We start from the raw sequence: 18,468 nt of genomic DNA on the forward strand, positions 1-18,468 counted from the left end.
TGTTTGATGGGGGTCTCATGACTGGTCCTAACAAATTCCGAGTCCCTGATTTGAATGGAGAGGTTGGTAGTTGGTACATGTATTTATGGATGTGGTATCATCTGTCCACTGAAATTAGGTATGACACCAGGACATTGCGTCTTTGATTGGGAGCCTACATGATTTATGTAACTGACTTGTCATAAGAGTGAATTATGAGACAACCCCTTCCAAGTCCAGACACCTTGTGAAATAAATAATCTCCCCTAGAAGACACTCCTTGCACTCACACAGATCATTCACATCCATATTTAAATGTGTATACATGGAAAAGGCTTTGTTTTTTTGAGTTAAACATATAGCTGTTTTTTTTTTGTTTTCTGTTTGATTTTTTTGTTTTGTTTTATTCTGAGTGGTGCATTTTCCCAATGGAAAAGTCTGGAAAATGATGACAAGAAGACAACATTACACAGGTATGGTAGCATTGATTTAAAGGATTGGAAAGCTCTACAGTTAATAAGTTAAATAAAGGGTTTTTACATAAATATTTGTGCTAGGAACCGTGTGGTATCTACAACACAGATAGAATTCTACAGTCCGACAAACTTACAACACTACACTGAGTGCAATTCTTTTATAACATTTCAAATATACAAAGCTCTTTTCCTTATTTTTTTATAACAATGTTATTATATACAGAATCAGTAATCACAGTTTAGTGACTTCAACAGTCCATAAATCTGACAGTTCATTTCCCTTTGGTTTGGTATAAAAAAAAAAAAAAGAAAAGAAGAAGAACCTTGGTTGGTGCAAGCTAAAGAAAAGAATACAATACAGATATACATCTCTTGTAAGTGCACTGACTAGATCATTCAGCTAATAAGAGTTATGTATCAATGGCAAAGTCCTGCATAAATGAACAGCTCTGCCTCAGTAGAGGCATCCTGGCAGAGGCAGGGTTAATAATAATATGGTGGAGGGAATGTCCTAGAAACCCCTTCTTAAAAAAAAAAAAGAACATTGTGTAAAGGACGAGAAATAAAACTGGCTTATTTAAGTTTTTTTTTTTTCATTTGCTTAACTACAGCAATACTATGACGTCACGGAGAGCAGGGGGTGGACGGTGACGTCATACAGTACCAAGGTTTCTGCTCTGGAGCTGCATAAAGTAGTACACTCATTATTACTGTGAGACAAGGAGGCTCCATCACTCTTCTAGCACAGTCCTATAGTCTCTGGTCCTCGGCTGTGTGCCTTGCCCTCCATTTGGTCTTGCTTGGTGATGTGGGTGGAGGCAGGGCTTAGCACACCTCTTTGCCTGTGCTGTTCCCGGGGAGGATGTTGAGCTGTGTAAGCTGTGCTGCATGCTCCTTAGCCTTCAGCCTGAGGGCCGCTATACTGGACGCCCTCCTGTCCGCTGCGGCTGTGACTGGGTCTGATAAGCCGCCAGATGGCACTGCATTCTCCACCGCAGGGCTGGGCTGTCTGAGGAGGGCGGCAGTGGAAGCACTGGTCAGGGGCGCCATGGTGGAGAACAGCCTGCGGAGCAGAGGCACATTAATGGAACAGCCTGGTGCAAGAGTACACAAATATCCACAGAAAACGCATGCAAATGCTTCTGACTCCTGCGGGGAATCAGCCAACTCCCCAGACTAAAATATACGATTAGTACAATATAATATCCCATGTGCATTTTCTCATCACACAAGTTCAATATTTTTGGAGAAAGTTCTTGTCATATGTTCTAATAGAATTGTGACATGATGGGGTTATAGCCTCATTTATTAGTTAATAAAATTGCTACATTTTCACCATAAAGGGAAAACGCATCAGGCAAAAACGCAGTAAAATGTGCATGGCCTAAGGCTATGTGCACACTTTGCGTTGAGGTAGTTGCAGTTCTAAACGCATCCTCTGGCAGAAATTGTCTTTGACAAATTTGGTTTTGACCACAAAAACGCTAAAAATACGCTTGTATTTTAACCGCGTTTTTGCCGCGATTTACATGCTTTTTCACTGCTTAAAGTCAGATGCGTTTTGAACACAAATACACTACTAAATAAAGCTTAAACATTCAAACACTAAGGAAAAAATTGGAAAAAAATGATTACAAATATGATTAAAATCAAACACAAAATAGATTATTTTATTTAAATGATAACTGTGTGCTAATATTTATGTATAAAATTACGTTAAATTATGGATTTTCATTCATTTAATTGTCGGACTATGTGTGTGTGTAAAGGGACATATCATGTTCTTAATATAATGTAAAAAAAACGTGTTTATTTTGTCAAAAAAGCATGTTTTCTGCATCAAAAAAGCATGTTAAACGCTATGATTTTGATTTAGGATGCGTTTTGAAAGTTCTCATTGATTTCAATGTTAGAAAAACGCTGCAAAAATGGCAAAAACAATTGACATGCTGCTTCTTTAAACGCAGAGATTTTGACAAATTTTCTGCAACTGAAACGCTGCGTTTTTAACAGCATTGTGCGCAAAAGTAATCACAAATTCCCATAGACTTTGCTTGAAAATCAAAACGCATGCATTTTTGCATTAAAACGCTGCAGCTGAAAACGCATGAAAAAAAGCAAAGTGTGCACATAGCCAAAAAAAATTGCTACATTTTCAGTACGAAGGGAAAACGCATTGGGCAAAAAAACGCAGTAAAATGTGCATGGCCTAAATCATGATGACATGACACAGGACAAAGTTTTGTGTAACTGGAAAATGTATTGGATATATCTGAATTGTGGTGGTTTCTGTGACATTCAGACATTTCTGCAACATACTTGCAGCATATTAACCTTAAAGAATGACTGGTCAGATCTCATTAACTTGCATTGTAAAGTCAATGGACACAGGAGTTTATATATATATATGTGTATATATATATATATATATATATATATATATATATATATATACATATATATAATGTATTTATATATATATATATATATATATATATATATATATATATATATATAAATTCCTAATGTTACACTTTAATCAGTGTTATAAAGGAGTTGTTTTGCACCCATCAATACATCGATAAAATATAAAAAAAATCAGTCTAATTTTTTTTGTGTTTAATCAACCCTTTTAGATCACTGTTCCTACGTCTGCAGCTTGGGGCTCGGCTGCTTCTCCATGATGTGGCCTTTCTCTGCCTGGAACTAATACTTAGATTTTTTCCTTTAGCTGAATGTCGGCTCCCCATCAGTGACCTGGCATCCCGGCTGAATGACAGAAGAGCAATTAGACTTTGCTATAGATGTTTTACTGCTCTCCCCACAGAAGCCACCAAAATACAGGTGACAGGCCCAGGAGACACCGGGAGATTTATAGACTCTCCATTACCAGGCCTGTGATCAGCAGCTTCCTTGCTGTGATATTTGAAGACTCTTGGCTCTGCTACTGAGAGATCCTATCTTGTGCGGAGCTGAGCAGTGACAGGAGCAGAAGACACATACACTGCACCATTACCAATGAGCAGAAACAGCGAAAGAGGGGCATGTGTGTCACTGTCTGTCACAGATAAAAGGCTCAAGAATGTCCGAAAATATTGTGAAAAAGTCCCATTTATAACAAAATAGCAGACTGTTCCCCTCATGTACAGAGGGCTCTGAGGGAATATGGACCTGGCCATTTCCAAAACGAAGGTAATGGCACTGGAATCTTCACATTATTCCAAGTATTAACAAATTACATGATTTGTAAACAAAAAAGCACGTGCTATCAGGTAGGATTTTCTCTTTTCTGTCATTTTTTGAACTGATTATATGACCATAATCTCAACTAATTGGGATCAAAGGATGTAATTTCCCCAATTTTCCCCATTTTCTGAGGACATTCCTATATTAGCTGCAATGTATATGAAGCAGGGGCATGAGGGACTACATTCCTGTTGGTTGTGCTCTATGGATACTAAACCTCCAGCTTTTCTGTATACAGATTACAGATGAATGCAACAATCTAGAGAGGTGATTGTTTTGTCATCTAATAGGATGAGAGGGAGGGGAGTGACAGATAGAGAGGGAGAGGGGGAGGAGACAAAGAGAGAAAAAGGGGGAGAGAGAGGAGAGAGAGGGGGGTAGAGAATGATATGGCAGGGAGAGAGGGTAAGAGAGAGAGGGAGATATACAGAGCGAGAGCAGGTGGAGGGAGAGAGGGAGGAGAGGGGGGGCAAAGAGCTAGAGAGAGAGAGAAAGAGAGACAGAGGGGGAGAGAAAGAGAGAGACAGAGAGAGAGAAGGAAAAAAAGGGTGAGAAACAGAAAGAGGGAGTGAGAGACAGAGAGGGAGAGAGAAAAAAATAGGGGTAGAGAGGAAGGGAGAGATATAGAGAGATATAGAGAGACAGAAAAAGAGGGAGTGGTGGAGAGAACGAGAGCGTGGGGAGAAGTGGGAGAGGGAGATAGGGGGTAGATAGGGGGAGAGAGAGGAGAGAGAGGGGGGTAGAGAATGATATGGCAGGGAGAGAGGGTAAGAGAGAGAGGGAGATATACAGAGCGAGAGCAGGTGGAGGGAGAGAGGGAGGGGAGGGGAGGGGGGGCAAAGAGCTAGAGAGAAAGAGAGACAGAGGGGGAGAGAAAGAGAGAGACAGAGAGAGAAGGAAAAAAGGGTGAGAAACAGAAAGAGGGAGTGAGAGACAGAGAGGGAGAGAGAAAAAATAGGGGTAGAGAGGAAGGGAGAAATATAGAGAGACAGAGAAAGAGGGAGTGGTGGAGAGAACGAGAGAGTGCGGAGAAGTGGGAGAGGGAGACAGGGGGTAGATAGGGGGAGAGACAGAGGGAAAGAGAGAGAGATGGTCCTGTGAGTGTAAGTGCTGACAATGATTGTTTTCTTATATTTTTTTTCGGGCTTTTATGGCCCTAGCTGCAGGTGGTTCTGGATGTCTGGATACTTCTGTCTCTAGTAGAATTCTTATGTATTTATAATATATTGTGACCTTCATTCGTTCATGTGCAATCCTTGGTTACTGTGTTTTTGTTGTGTTCCATTAAGGCTCTATCTATCCATCTATCAATCATTCAATTAATATCTATCAATCTATCTACCCTATACACCCTGCATCTCTACATAAACGATGTGACCTGACTGAGACACAAGGCAATGATGATGATGATGATAAAGAAGACGAAGAAAATGAAGAACCATCTGCAGTGACGTCACCCTGCATCCCTGATGTCATCAAATACAATCCAATGGTGTAGCAATGACAAGTATGACTGATTAATATTTACCTGCCAAATGCAGGACTGATGAAGGCCGGGTGTCGGAACACAGCTGCCCCCAGGAAAGTGCTGAGTCCTAGAGGGGCGCCGCTGGGAGGTAATGCTGCGGACCCTGGAGGGGGAGGTAGACTGGGGAAGGCGGCAGCGGCGGCGGCGGCAGCGGCGGTCCAGGCAGAGTCCAAGGCAGGGTGGTGTGGGGGGAACGGGCTGGCATCTAGGTAGGGACTCAGCGGGTGACTGGCAGACAGAGGGCCTGGAAAGGGCAAGCCTGGGGAATGGGTCTGGGCACCTGCCTTCTCCCTCTTTCTCCATTTGGCTCTTCGGTTCTGAAACCAAACCTGAGAAAAACAAGATAAACTCCATAATAAATTGATGGATCCTTCTGCTAATTCACAGAGTATAACTACTTTGTAACTACACCTGAAAGACTAGACTTATATATAAAAAGAGTATGTGTGTGTGTGTGTGTGTGTGTGTGTGTGTGTGTGTGTGTGCGTGGTGGGGTGCATTATGTGTGGAGTGTATGTGTTATGCGTAGTGTAATGTGTGTATTTGTATTATGGGTATTATGGGTGGAGTGTGTGTTTTATGTGGAGTGTGTGTATTATGTGTGGTCTATGTTATGTGTAGTGTTTGTGTGTGTGTGTGTGTGTGTTATGTGTGGTGTATGTGTATTATGTGTGTATTATGTGGAGTGTGTGTATTGTGTGTGTGTGGTGTGTGTGTGTGTGTGTGTATTACGTGGACTGTGTGTATAGTGTGTTTATTATGTGTGGAGTGTTCTGTGTGTTATGTGTGGTGTGTATTATGTGTAATGTGTGTATTATGTGTGGTGTGTATAATGTATAGTGTGTGTATTGTGTGTGGTGTGTATAATGTATTGTGTGTGTATTGTGTGTGGTGTGTATAATGTATTGTGTGTGTATTGTGTGTGGTGTGTATAATGTATAGTGTGTGTATTGTGTGTGTAGTGTGTGTATTATGTGTGGTATGTTATGTATAGTGTGTATTGTGTGTGGTGTATGTGTATTATGTGTGGAGCGTGTGTTATGTGTGGAGTGTATTATGTTTAATGTGTGTATTATGTGTGGTGTGTGTTATGTATAGTATGTGTATTGTGTGTGGTGTATTATGTATGGAGTGTGTGTATTATGTGTAGTGTGTATGTTATGTGTGTGTATTATGTGTGGTGTGTGTGTGTGTGTGTGTATGTGTGGTGTGTGTGTGTGTGTGTGTGTGTGTTATGTGTGGTGTGTGTAGTGTGTCTGTATATTACGTGTGGAGTGTGTGTTACGACAACAGATAGCAGTGACAAATGACTGTAATGATATATTCTACATCTCTTCTGTCACATACAGCTCATATGTAAGATGCAGAATACACTTTTCCATTACCCTGAAGGACAACTTAGTTAAATTGCTGACAGATATAACAGTATTCTCAGTAACGAATTGGTGCTATAGCGCCCTGCCGGCAGGACAGCAGCTGCATTGTGCAATACAATATAATGGCCGCTGTAGCATACAGTAGTATATAATGATGGTTAGCTATTTCTTGCTACGAATCCAGGCAGCTTGATTAATAAGAGCAGTGTGCTGCAGGTGATTGCCCAGACACAGGCTGCCATCACATATCTGCTCCTGCCTTCCCTACACACTACACTGCCTGCACTGCCTGCACTGCCTGCACTGCCACCCTGCCCTGATGAGGAGCCGGCAATATCCTACACTCCAGCACTCACATTACTAAAAACAAATATTAAAAACACAGTGGATGCGTGGTAATTTATAACTGTATATATCTGTGTGTGTGTGTGTGTGTGTGTGTGTGTGTGTATATATATATATATAATTTTATTTTTATATATATATATATGTGTATATATATATATATATACATATATATATATATATATATATACCACCGTTCTGCGCGGTGTCTGTGTGCTGGATACACGCAGTGCTGCTGCTGTTGGTGGATCCTGCGCCTCCTGACTGATGTCCTGTATAAAGCACGAGCGCTGGTAGCGGGAAGGCGATCACCTATTAAGCTGCTCATAAAATCCTCATTACCGCCCTATAAATACTGCACAGCACTATCCTCTGCACTATGTGTCATCAATGATCAGCTCATGTGTACAGAGCGGCAGCACAATCACCTACTGAAATGTCGCTAAAATCACAGATAGTATCCGCTTTACTAATATTCACCAGCAGCACAAGCACTACGTCTTCCTATTATAATCACAGAAAATATAAATACTATGCAGATATATAACTGCACAGCATATTTATCTTTTACTATGTGTATAGAATTTAGCTTATTTTTGTATTTCATATTTAATATTTCGATGCAATCGAAAACTAATATGTATTATATTTATGTACTAATTATATATGTGTGTGTGTGTGTGTGTGTGTGTGTGAAACCCTCAAATATCTAATAACCCGACTTAACTGTTTGGTGCAAATATAAAAAAATATCAATTTATACTAGAAATAATACGCAATAAATTACACATACATATTGTATATTATTACATACAATGGTTATAAATATATATATATATATATATATATATATATATATATATATATATATCACACACTGACCCAATTTGGCTCTTTAATCATGAGCGTGCACCTCAACTTATATTAACCATTTATCAGCCATGAATTTCATATGTTTTACAGAGATTTCGCGGACCTCTGTAGTTTTATTTCAGACTTTCCCACGAGTGTCCCCCAAGTGTGAGATCCACTGACTTTACTGTCACATCCCTGTTTGACAATGGAGAAATGTGTCAACAAAAAAGAGGGGCCCGACCCCCCCCACACCCAGTGCTAGAAGCTGTTGTGTATTAAATGAGCCATATGGAATTTATGAGGCTTTATCAGCGCCTGATTGGACCAGTAAAGTGATTTGCTCGGAGACATCTGCTTGGTGTTGGCAATCAGGGCATCCCAATGTTTATCGTCTCTGTGTTATGAGCCCTGGCTCGGGATATGGAGAGCAAACACCTCTAATAGCATTGCACTCACTCCCAGGGCAGCCATTAGATCAGTGCTATCACAAAAATGGCAAATCAAATAGCATTAGCCAGCTCCTTGGGCAAATCAAACAGCCCTCTGCCATGAAGGCGCCCTGTTTGCTCTGCACTAAGTGCGCTTTATAGAGCCCGACTGGAGGCTCCGCCACCGCCAAATACCTGCTACAGATGTCTGCAGCAACCAGCCCTCCAGAGACACCGACTACCCTCCACCCTACACCTTCACCCACCCGTCCATCCACCAGCCATGGCACCTGCCCTCCCCCACCCAGCACCATGTCCGGCACTGCTGCCGGCTCCATCCCCACCGGCCTCCACACTTATCACAGGTGGAATGTAATAATTGCACGTTGTTTGATTAATTAATTCCTGGACTCAAGGGAGATTGATTTGTTTTCAGTGTATCATTTAGTCAGTGATTGCAGGCGGCAGTGACATTGGGGCTTCTATAAATAGGATGCAAAGGGCATAAATGTGTGCTGGAGAGACTATGGATAGATAGATAGATAGATAGATAGATAGATAGATAGATAGATAGATAGATAAATAAAAAAATAGAGACTAGGTAGATAATAGAGAGAGCATAGATAGATAGATAATATAGAGAAGATAGATAAAAAAAATAGAGACTAGGTAGATAATAGAGAGAGCATAGATAGATAGATAGATAGATAGATAGATAGATAGATAGATAGATAGATAGATAATATAGCGAGGATAGATAAAAAATAGATACTAGGTAGATAATAGAGAGAGCATAGATAGATAGATAGATAGACTGATAGATAGGTAATAGAGCGAGGGTAGATAGAAAATAGAGAGACTAGGTAGATAATAAACAGAGATGATAGATAGATAGATAATAGAGAGAGAGGATAGATAGATAATAGAGAATGGATAGATAACAGAAAGAGGATATATAGATAGAGGATAGATAGAAATACAGTAGAGAATTTAATTATAAGAGATATATAGATAGATATATGAGAGCATACATTATAGAAAGATCGAGAGCTAGATATATAGAAGAGAGAGAGACACCCATATATATTGATTAAAAAGACAGTCCCTAACCCCATATCAGGACCCACCTGTACTCTGGCTTCAGTCAGGTCCAGTCGCATGGCTAGCTCCTCTCTTTATAAACAAAAAAGTGAACAAAACACAATGTCAGTTCATAGGCTTTTACTTAAAAATAAATAAAAAAAAAACCCAAACAATAGACAATAGCCATCTTTATGCGAATAGTCAATAAACAATTACACTAATGCTATTGCTGCTAATATTAACAGTTAATAATAATACACTACAAATAATTATGAAGTTACAAGGTACATGTACGAAATCATGTATATGTACATATATATATATAAATATATATATATACATTATCAATCTATCTATCGAATATATTAACCTAAGTATCGGATAATGTTACAGTGTAGAATTCATACATTTAAAAGATAGGAAATTATTTACAGTTTAAGTTTAGGATTTAAGTAGATCGTAATATAGTAGAAATATATAGTTCATATATCTATGTATTTATATAAATATATACATATGTGTATGCATATATATTTACACACACACACACACACACACGGATACATATATATATATATATATATATATATATATATATATATATATATATATATATATAATGTAAATAAACTCAATGTAACATTGCAACAGAGCTATAATTTGGCCATGATGCATAGAATGTTTTAGAATTTTTTCTCCATCTATTGCCCAAACATAGTAAAATATAGTAGCTACTGTAAATATAGCTATCGTTATTGAACAGAACACTATGCTACCTATACTAAATATATACTGTAGCGTCTGATCCCCAGAGTGTAAGGAGTCTCTATCATCGATCCCGCTAATTTCTGCTGCTCAGTATCAGACCAAGTCTTCGACTTTTCGTTAGATCCGATATTTATTTTTCATCTGTGGAAAAATAAATATCCCGGACGTAACAAAAAGTTAAAGTTTACGTGTTTGTGTGTGTATATGTATATATATATATATATATATATATATATATATATATATATATACAAACGCTATGTATATATATATATATACACACACACAAACATACTAAATTTTATTTATATATATACACATGTACAAGCACTACAATTAATAATATTTGCGCATATGTATTATGAATACGAATACGTGTGTACACACACACACACACGTATATGACAATCCCTTTTGTGTTACAACTCGGGTGTGGTGAGAATCCTTACACCTGTCTGATCTACCGGAGGACCTCGCTTTCTATCTGCGCGCAAATAAATATTTAGAAACACACACACACACACACACACACACACACACACACACACATATATATATATATATATATATACATATATATACACAATTCTGCACACAGGATCGTCTGCAGCCCTCGCTCTCTGCATACACAGGATCGTCTGCAGCCCTCGCTCTCTGCATACACAGGATCGTCTGCAGCCCTCTCTCTCTGCATACACAGGATCGTCTGCAGCCCTCGCTCTCTGTCTTCGCACACAGGATCGTCTGCAGCCCTCGCTCTCTGCACACACAGGATCGTCTGCAGCCATTTCTTTCTGCACACTGTAACCGATCCGCTGACCCCGCAGATATAAATACTTTGGCCGGGGCTGATCGTAACTTCACTCTCGGGGAATTACAACCATCACCGGCTTCTGAGTCTGATCATAAAAATAGGAATGGCGGACATGAAACGTCCTTGAAAAGCAGAGGAGTGGGATCACGGTGTGATGAGAAACTACCAGTCACTTACAGTACTGCAGAATTTGATTAATTAATTAATTAATTAATTAAATGAAATAAATGAATTAATAAAACCTAAACAACGACTTCGGATGAGTGTCCTGTGTAGTGTGCACTTGGAATGAGTGCCCTGTGTAGTGTGTACTTGGAATGAGTGTCCTGTGTAGTGTGTATTTGGAATGAGTGTCCTGTGTAGTGTGTACTTGGAATGAGTGTCCTGTGTAGTGTGTACTTGGAATGAGTGTCCTGTGTAGTGTGTATTTGGAATGAGTGTCCTGTGTAGTGTGTACTTGGAATGAGTGTCCTGTGTAGTGTGTACTTGGAATGAGTGTCCTGTGTAGTGTGTACTTGGAATGAGTGTCCTGTGTAGTGTGTATTTGGAATGAGTGTCCTGTGTAGTGTGCACTTGGAATGAGTGTCCTGTGTAGTGTGTATTTGGAATGAGTGTCCTGTGTAGTGTGCACTTGGAATGAGTGTCCTGTGTAGTGTGTACTTGGAATGAGTGTCCTGTGTAGTGTGTACTTGGAATGAGTGTCCTGTGTAGTGAGTATTTGGAATGAGTGTCCTGTGTAGTGTGCACTTGGAATGAGTGTCCTGTGTAGTGAGTATTTGGAATGAGTGTCCTGTGTAGTGTGTACTTGGGATGAGTGTCCTGTGTAGTGTGCACTTGGAATGAGTGTCCTGTGTAGTGTGCACTTGGAATGAGTGTCCTGTGTAGTGTGTACTTGGAATGAGTGTCCTGTGTAGTGTGTACTTGGAATGAGTGTCCTGTGTAGTGAGTATTTGGAATGAGTGTCCTGTGTAGTGTGCACTTGGAATGAGTGTCCTGTGTAGTGAGTATTTGGAATGAGTGTCCTGTGTAGTGTGTACTTGGGATGAGTGTCCTGTGTAGTGTGCACTTGGAATGAGTGCCCTGTGTAGTGTGTATTTGGAATGAGTGTCCTGTGTAGTGTGTACTTGGAATGAGTGTCCTGTGTAGTGTGTACTTGGAATGAGTGTCCTGTGTAGTGAGTATTTGGAATGAGTGTCCTGTGTAGTGTGCACTTGGAATGAGTGTCCTGTGTAGTGTGGGCTGATCGCCTCAGATGTCCCCTACCCTAATGAAAATACCTTGTGAAGACATCCGGGTAGTGGGTCTTCTGGAAAGCCCTCTCTAGTTCTTCTAGCTGGTAGCTGGTGAAGGTGGTCCTATACCTCCTCTGCTTCCTCTTTAGCATGCCCTCCTCTGAGTCACTGCCAGCTGACAGGCAAACACTGTCCTCACCATCTTTGCCATCAGCATCTGAAGTATGGAGTAGAAGTTCCTCCTTAGGAGACATGTCTCCATCAGGTCCACATCCCGCCTGCGGCTGCTGGAACTGTGGGTGCTGCTCCTTCAGAAGTCCCCTAGTAGGGTTGTTGCTGGTGTTATTACTATTGTGCTGCTTATTAGTCTCATCCTCTTCCTCGTCATCCTCTTCATCATCCTCATCTTCCTCATCCTCTTCCTCTTCCTCTGTTGGATTTTGGGACATTGCTCCCAGCCTGTCCTGCAGGGAGACCCCGGTCTGCAGCGGTTGTTGGAGCCCATCGGGGCTGCTCTGCTCCTCTCGCAGCAGGGGGGCGCTGTTCTCTCTGTAGGACTTGCTCCGGCTGATGCTGACCTGTGGGGCCTGGCTGATCTTCAGGCTGTGGTTCTCCCAGCTGCCTTCTCCTGCAGCCCCCAGGAGTAGGAGCCGATCAGTCTTATCCGCCCTGGGCACTGCAGACCTGGCATCGGGCAGAGCCTGGATGTGAATCCGCCCAGCTGCCCCCACAGGGCCATACAGCCTCCTCAGCTTGGGAGGTAGGTGCAGCTCAGCCTCAAATGGAGAAGTGTTCTTTGGAGAACCTTAGGGTGTTAGAAAAAGAGAGAAGATGTAGAAATTCATTTATTTCTATGGTATCATTGGCATATTATGGCGCAGATCTGCATTATACTATAAATAGGAACATGGACTGGAGTGTTAAAGTGACCATGAAGATCTGGAGATGATCCCTCTGTTCCTCCTCTGCTGTAAAGATAACAATTTAGCAGCACACACCCTGCATCGCAGAGCCATCTCCTGTGCACTGGATTGAATGCTGCAGTTAACATCACACATTCTGGTAATTGGATGCCTCTGGAAACGCTCTAATTACTGTCAACAAGGAATTTCAACACATGTACAAGTAGATTTCACCTCCAACCCTCCATATGTTTATTAAAGCCACAAGTGAGGGGATACAGTTACATGGGCACGTCTGGAGGAGAGAAGAAGCGGCCCAGGCTCCGAAACCCCAAGGAGAAATAGTGTGGCAGATTGGAAGTTGTATCAGCCAGAAACATGGGCCAGAAGAGGCATGGTTCACACTGAAAAATATCGATATGTGGAATAATAGATGCATGATGATACTGACATTAACTGAGTTATATAATATTTTATAATAAATTATTCTGTATGTATTATAGCGCTGTATGAAGGAACACACTGTATAGTGTGCAATGTATCCTGCACATAGCGCAACAATACAGGCAGGATATCTCTATTCTCTATCTATCTATTCTTTATCTATCTATCTGTCTACTATCTATCTATCTATCTATTCTTTATCTATCTGTTCTCTATCATTATCTCTTTTACTATCTAAATATTTGAATACATCTTATCATATGATGAATACTAGATAATGTAACATCATTATGCGCATATATATATATATATATATATATATATATATATATATATATATATATATATATATATATCTCCCATGTACAGCACCATAGAATCAATGGTGCTCTATAAATGAATAATAACAATAAAATATATATACATATAAATATCCATATATATTTATATATATATATATATATACACGGATGTATATATGTATTTATATATGTACACATATATTTTTACTTACAAATATATAGCTATATATCATTTTAGATGCACACACAGAGATATGATATGAAACACTGGATTTATTGAGTTCTTGTTTAAAACGAAAGACTCTTCCTATCTTTTTTTTTTTTAATCAAATATCAATATAAATATTTTTGCCTGAAACAGTTATTTCGAATAATAATAATAATAATAATAATAGTAATAATAATACGTTTTCATAATAAAAATACACATATGTTCTAAATTCTATTGATCTGAGAAATTAATAAAATAACACCAGAAAAATTTGAAAGATGACAAAAAAAAATAAAGAAAAGCTATAAATGTATGATATAAAGTTGGCACCGTTGCCTTCTTGTGCCAGTATAAGATGGGCACGCAGGCCTGCACGGTATAAGAACCATCTCGGTTCTCTTCTTACCTTCCAAACTTTTGTCTTGGTCAGTCCTGGTGGTGAGAGGTGGCAGGGTCTGGGTGCCCAGCAGCCTCATCTTGCAGGGGCTCCTCCTGCCCAGGATACTATCTATGCAGTATGAGGAGAGCAGGGTGGGGGATTTACTTTTGCACTCCGGCCTCTCTGCTGTCTCCTCATGGTACTGGCTGCTCATGGCTCTTCCTCTGTGCTGCTGTTGGATGCAGGCTGCTGGCAGGGTGGCTGCTGCTTCTTGCTATGGCTGTGCAGGATCCCAGAGCCTCATCAGCCCCTGTCCCTGCTCCTGGGCACCAGGCAGTAGTGTAGTGAAGTGCACAGCTCACTCCTGAGCCCTCTCCTCCACGTGTTACTCTCAGCTACTGGATTGGCTCACACACACTCTGCTACTCTTCATACACAGATTAGCCAATGGTTGGCACCAAAGCCTGGACTGGAGCCCTCATTACCATGGATTCACCCACTGCCAACACATTATAATAGAGCAGGCTCAATGTTCTACCCCACAGGGCACAGTGCTTAGATGAAGGATGGTAGGAGACAAAATCTCTTACTTTGTATATTTCATTTACTCACAATTTTCTCCCTGTATAGTATATAATTATTCCAGTATAAATCCCATCAACACAGGATAACCAGAAAAACACACAATAGAAACATCGCATGACCCTTTGGGTTTACTAGTTGCATTTGTAATATATTTGTTTTTATTCAAATCATATCTTTATATAGTATATGCTTGTAATTTATTTACACTTATATGTTATGCTATCAATGTACAAGCATTATTATACAAGGATTACATTTCTTATTCCATATTTATAATATGAAAATACATGGTACATTATTGATATTGATATGATATTGTAGAGAGTTCATGATATTGATTTCGGCAGTGATAACAGTTCTACCTCATATAGGTTTTCCTAATGTATATATTATGGGAATCCCGAATATCCCCGGCCTCACCCGCTCCTTTATTAATGGCAGAATTACATTTCTCTGATCTTCATGTACTTTCCATTGGCTCTAGATGTGATACAGCAAATTAATGTTGGATCCATCCACAAAGTGATCCAGGGCAGGTTTATCATCCTCTCCAGCCCCCCCTCTTCTCCACTTCAACGTATCTAATAAAAAGAGCATTTTACAAAGACGTACTTGAATCGCTTACAGTCAGTATTTAAAAATACAAGGAGTCATTATGGGAACTTCTTATGAGTGTAATCCACATCTGGAGACGGATTTCACATGCTAATATGTCATGTAGGGATGAAATCGGTCTAGGCAGAGGTGGCCCCATAATATGCTATCATCTATCTATCTATCTATCTATCTATCTATCTATCTATCTATCTATCTATCTATCTATCTATCTATCTATCTATCATCTTTCATCTATACATCATCAATATTATATATTATCTATCTCTCATAATTATCTATCTCTTTATTATCTATCTAGTCTCTATTTTCTATCTATCCTCTCTCTATCTATTACCTATCTATCCCTCATTATTATCTATCTATCTATCATCATTATTATTATATATTATCTATCTTTCATAATTATCTATCTATCTATCTATCTATCTATCTATCTATCTATCTATCTATCTATCTATCTATCTATCTATCTATCATCTACCTATCTCTATCTATCTATCTATCTATCTATCTATCTATCTATGATCATTATTATATATTATCTATCTCTCATAATTATCTATCTATCTATCTATCTATCTATCTATCTATCTATCTATCTATCTATCTATCTATCTATCTATCTATCTATCTATCTATCTATCTATCCCAAATAACTTTGCAATCTATTGTGATGCGAACTATATAAAGATCACAAATTCTATAGCCCGGACACATCTATAGTACCAGATCACATAGGGTTATGTATATAACAGCTATAAGCTGAACATTCAGCATTTCTTCGATCTTGTCCTTATGTGCAGATAATAGCAAGAGCGGTGTCATTGTGTAGTGCAGTAACTGAGCCCATCTCTAGAGAAAATGTCATGTTCTCGGTCATATATCGATATAGCCAAGAGTCCAAGAGGGATAGAGCGAAAAGAACTAGTCATGCTGATAATGCTAATATATATATATAAATACACACATGCATATATGTGCCTACAGATGTACATATACGATACTGCATCTAACGCCAATACCGATTAGCTCTGTATCTACTTGTATAGAGCTGGAAAGTGACTACATGGTCTCATAACGTCCCATAGTTAACATTAATATAGATGTGTATGCATACACCCAAATCACAGCTCCTTAGTATATTACTAGTTTCTGTGTATAAAGAAGACTTTTCATATTAGTAGCTATAATAATCATAACAGCTAATTCGTGTAACAATGTATCTTAAATCATTATATTCTTCAGTGATTAACAAAACATACTCTGCAACCTAGAGTATAATGGATGTAATACTATTATTTCTACACATAATGTATAGTAGTGTCATTATATAGATTTGCAGAACATTCTAAATATATGTTAATACCATATATAGCAGACTATATAATACACTTTACTGTAGACTTGAAATAAAATGTATATTGTAGATCTTTATAATATACATACATAATATACATACATATTATCTAATATACATACGTACATATCTATCTATGCTTCATATATATATATATATATATATATATATATATATATATATGTGTGTGTGTATATATATATATATATATATATACACACACACGTTTTATAAATATATATATACATACATATATATGTGTGTGCGTGTATATATACATATATGTACACGCGCGTACACACATATATATGTATATATGTGTATATATATATATATATATATACACACACATACTGTATATACATGGATGAATATCACTGGGCATATTGAATTATATATATATATATATATATATATATATATATATATATATATATATAAAATGTATATTTGTATATTCAACATGCCCAGTGATATTCATCCATGTATACAGTTATTCAGTCCTGGTGGGGGTGTATGTGTACTAGGTATATCTAGATATGTATATAAATGGAATTAGGGGTTAATTGAATATTCTGAAAAACATAAACCAGCCTGCAAACAATGGCATCCCTCCTCATTGTCTGTAAAGCCTAACCAGTTTAGTTAAATAATATGAAATATTCCCATAAAAGAAGCTGAGATAGGGGCTGGATGTGGCTGCGATCCGCTGGGCCCATAATTAAGATCATCTTCCCTGTATTTAAACAATAGAAGGCGCCTGTTGTTCTCTGAGGCCGCATTGTGCCGCAGCTCCAGAGACAATGCTCCCTGATTACATGGAAGAATTCTCTGCCCTGTCATAATGCTGCCAAGTTATTCCCTTATTTATTTATTTTTAACTAACTTTCATTCATTGCTGCTGTACCCGCAAGCTGCTAATTTGCCAGTGTTAGCAGAGAGAAAGAAGAACAGCAAACAACAATAGTACAATGATCCAAATGATACAGTAGAATTATAGCAATTATACATATACTTGTAGCAGAAAACCTTGCTGAGATCAGCCAAACAAAGTGATGCCTGGTAAGGATAACAAGCCTGAGGATTGACAGCGAGTGCTGGGAGAGGCAGGAGGGCACAGGCTCCAATATTAACTCCAGCCAGCCAAAATTAACCTCTTCAAATGTTACTTTTATCATAATATTAACATCAGCACCAGCCTGGGACAAACTATATTATTTTTCAGCCTGTCAACCTGTGTTTAATAAATGATGCAGGCATTGTATAAGCATTGTCACTCATATTTGGACAAATAAACATGCGAGGTTTCCTACAAAGCCTTGCCAATAATAACAGTAATGTGTTATTTCTGATCAGAAATTTCAAACAGTATGAAAACATATGGAAATGTGTATATTTAGGAAGTGAAGTGCTGCTATAAGGAATGTCAGAGCTGCTCCTGCAAAGGTAAACATGGAACTCCAGGGTAACAGAGGGCTACAATGAATGGACCTTCAGGCAGGACAATAGATGACACCACATACACCAAAGTCATCTGCTA

General features: G+C 38.8%; 1 protein-coding gene across 1 annotated transcript; it reads right to left on the reverse strand.

The window, feature by feature from the left end:
• Positions 1–397: 397 nt before the first annotated feature.
• ARX (aristaless related homeobox) lies at positions 398–14,753 on the reverse strand. Its single transcript, XM_075333436.1, has 5 exons — positions 14,396–14,753; positions 12,176–12,935; positions 9,361–9,406; positions 5,230–5,558; positions 398–1,518 (listed from the first exon to the last, which is right to left on the reverse strand). The coding sequence occupies exons 1-5, from the start codon at positions 14,580–14,582 to the stop codon at positions 1,281–1,283; spliced, it is 1,560 nt and encodes a 519-aa protein (XP_075189551.1). The 5' UTR covers positions 14,583–14,753; the 3' UTR covers positions 398–1,280.
• Between the last annotated feature and the right edge of the window lie 3,715 nt (positions 14,754–18,468).

This window comes from Anomaloglossus baeobatrachus, chromosome 2 (genome assembly GCF_048569485.1).
Source record: "Anomaloglossus baeobatrachus isolate aAnoBae1 chromosome 2, aAnoBae1.hap1, whole genome shotgun sequence".
Taxonomy (NCBI): Eukaryota; Metazoa; Chordata; class Amphibia; order Anura; family Aromobatidae; genus Anomaloglossus; species Anomaloglossus baeobatrachus.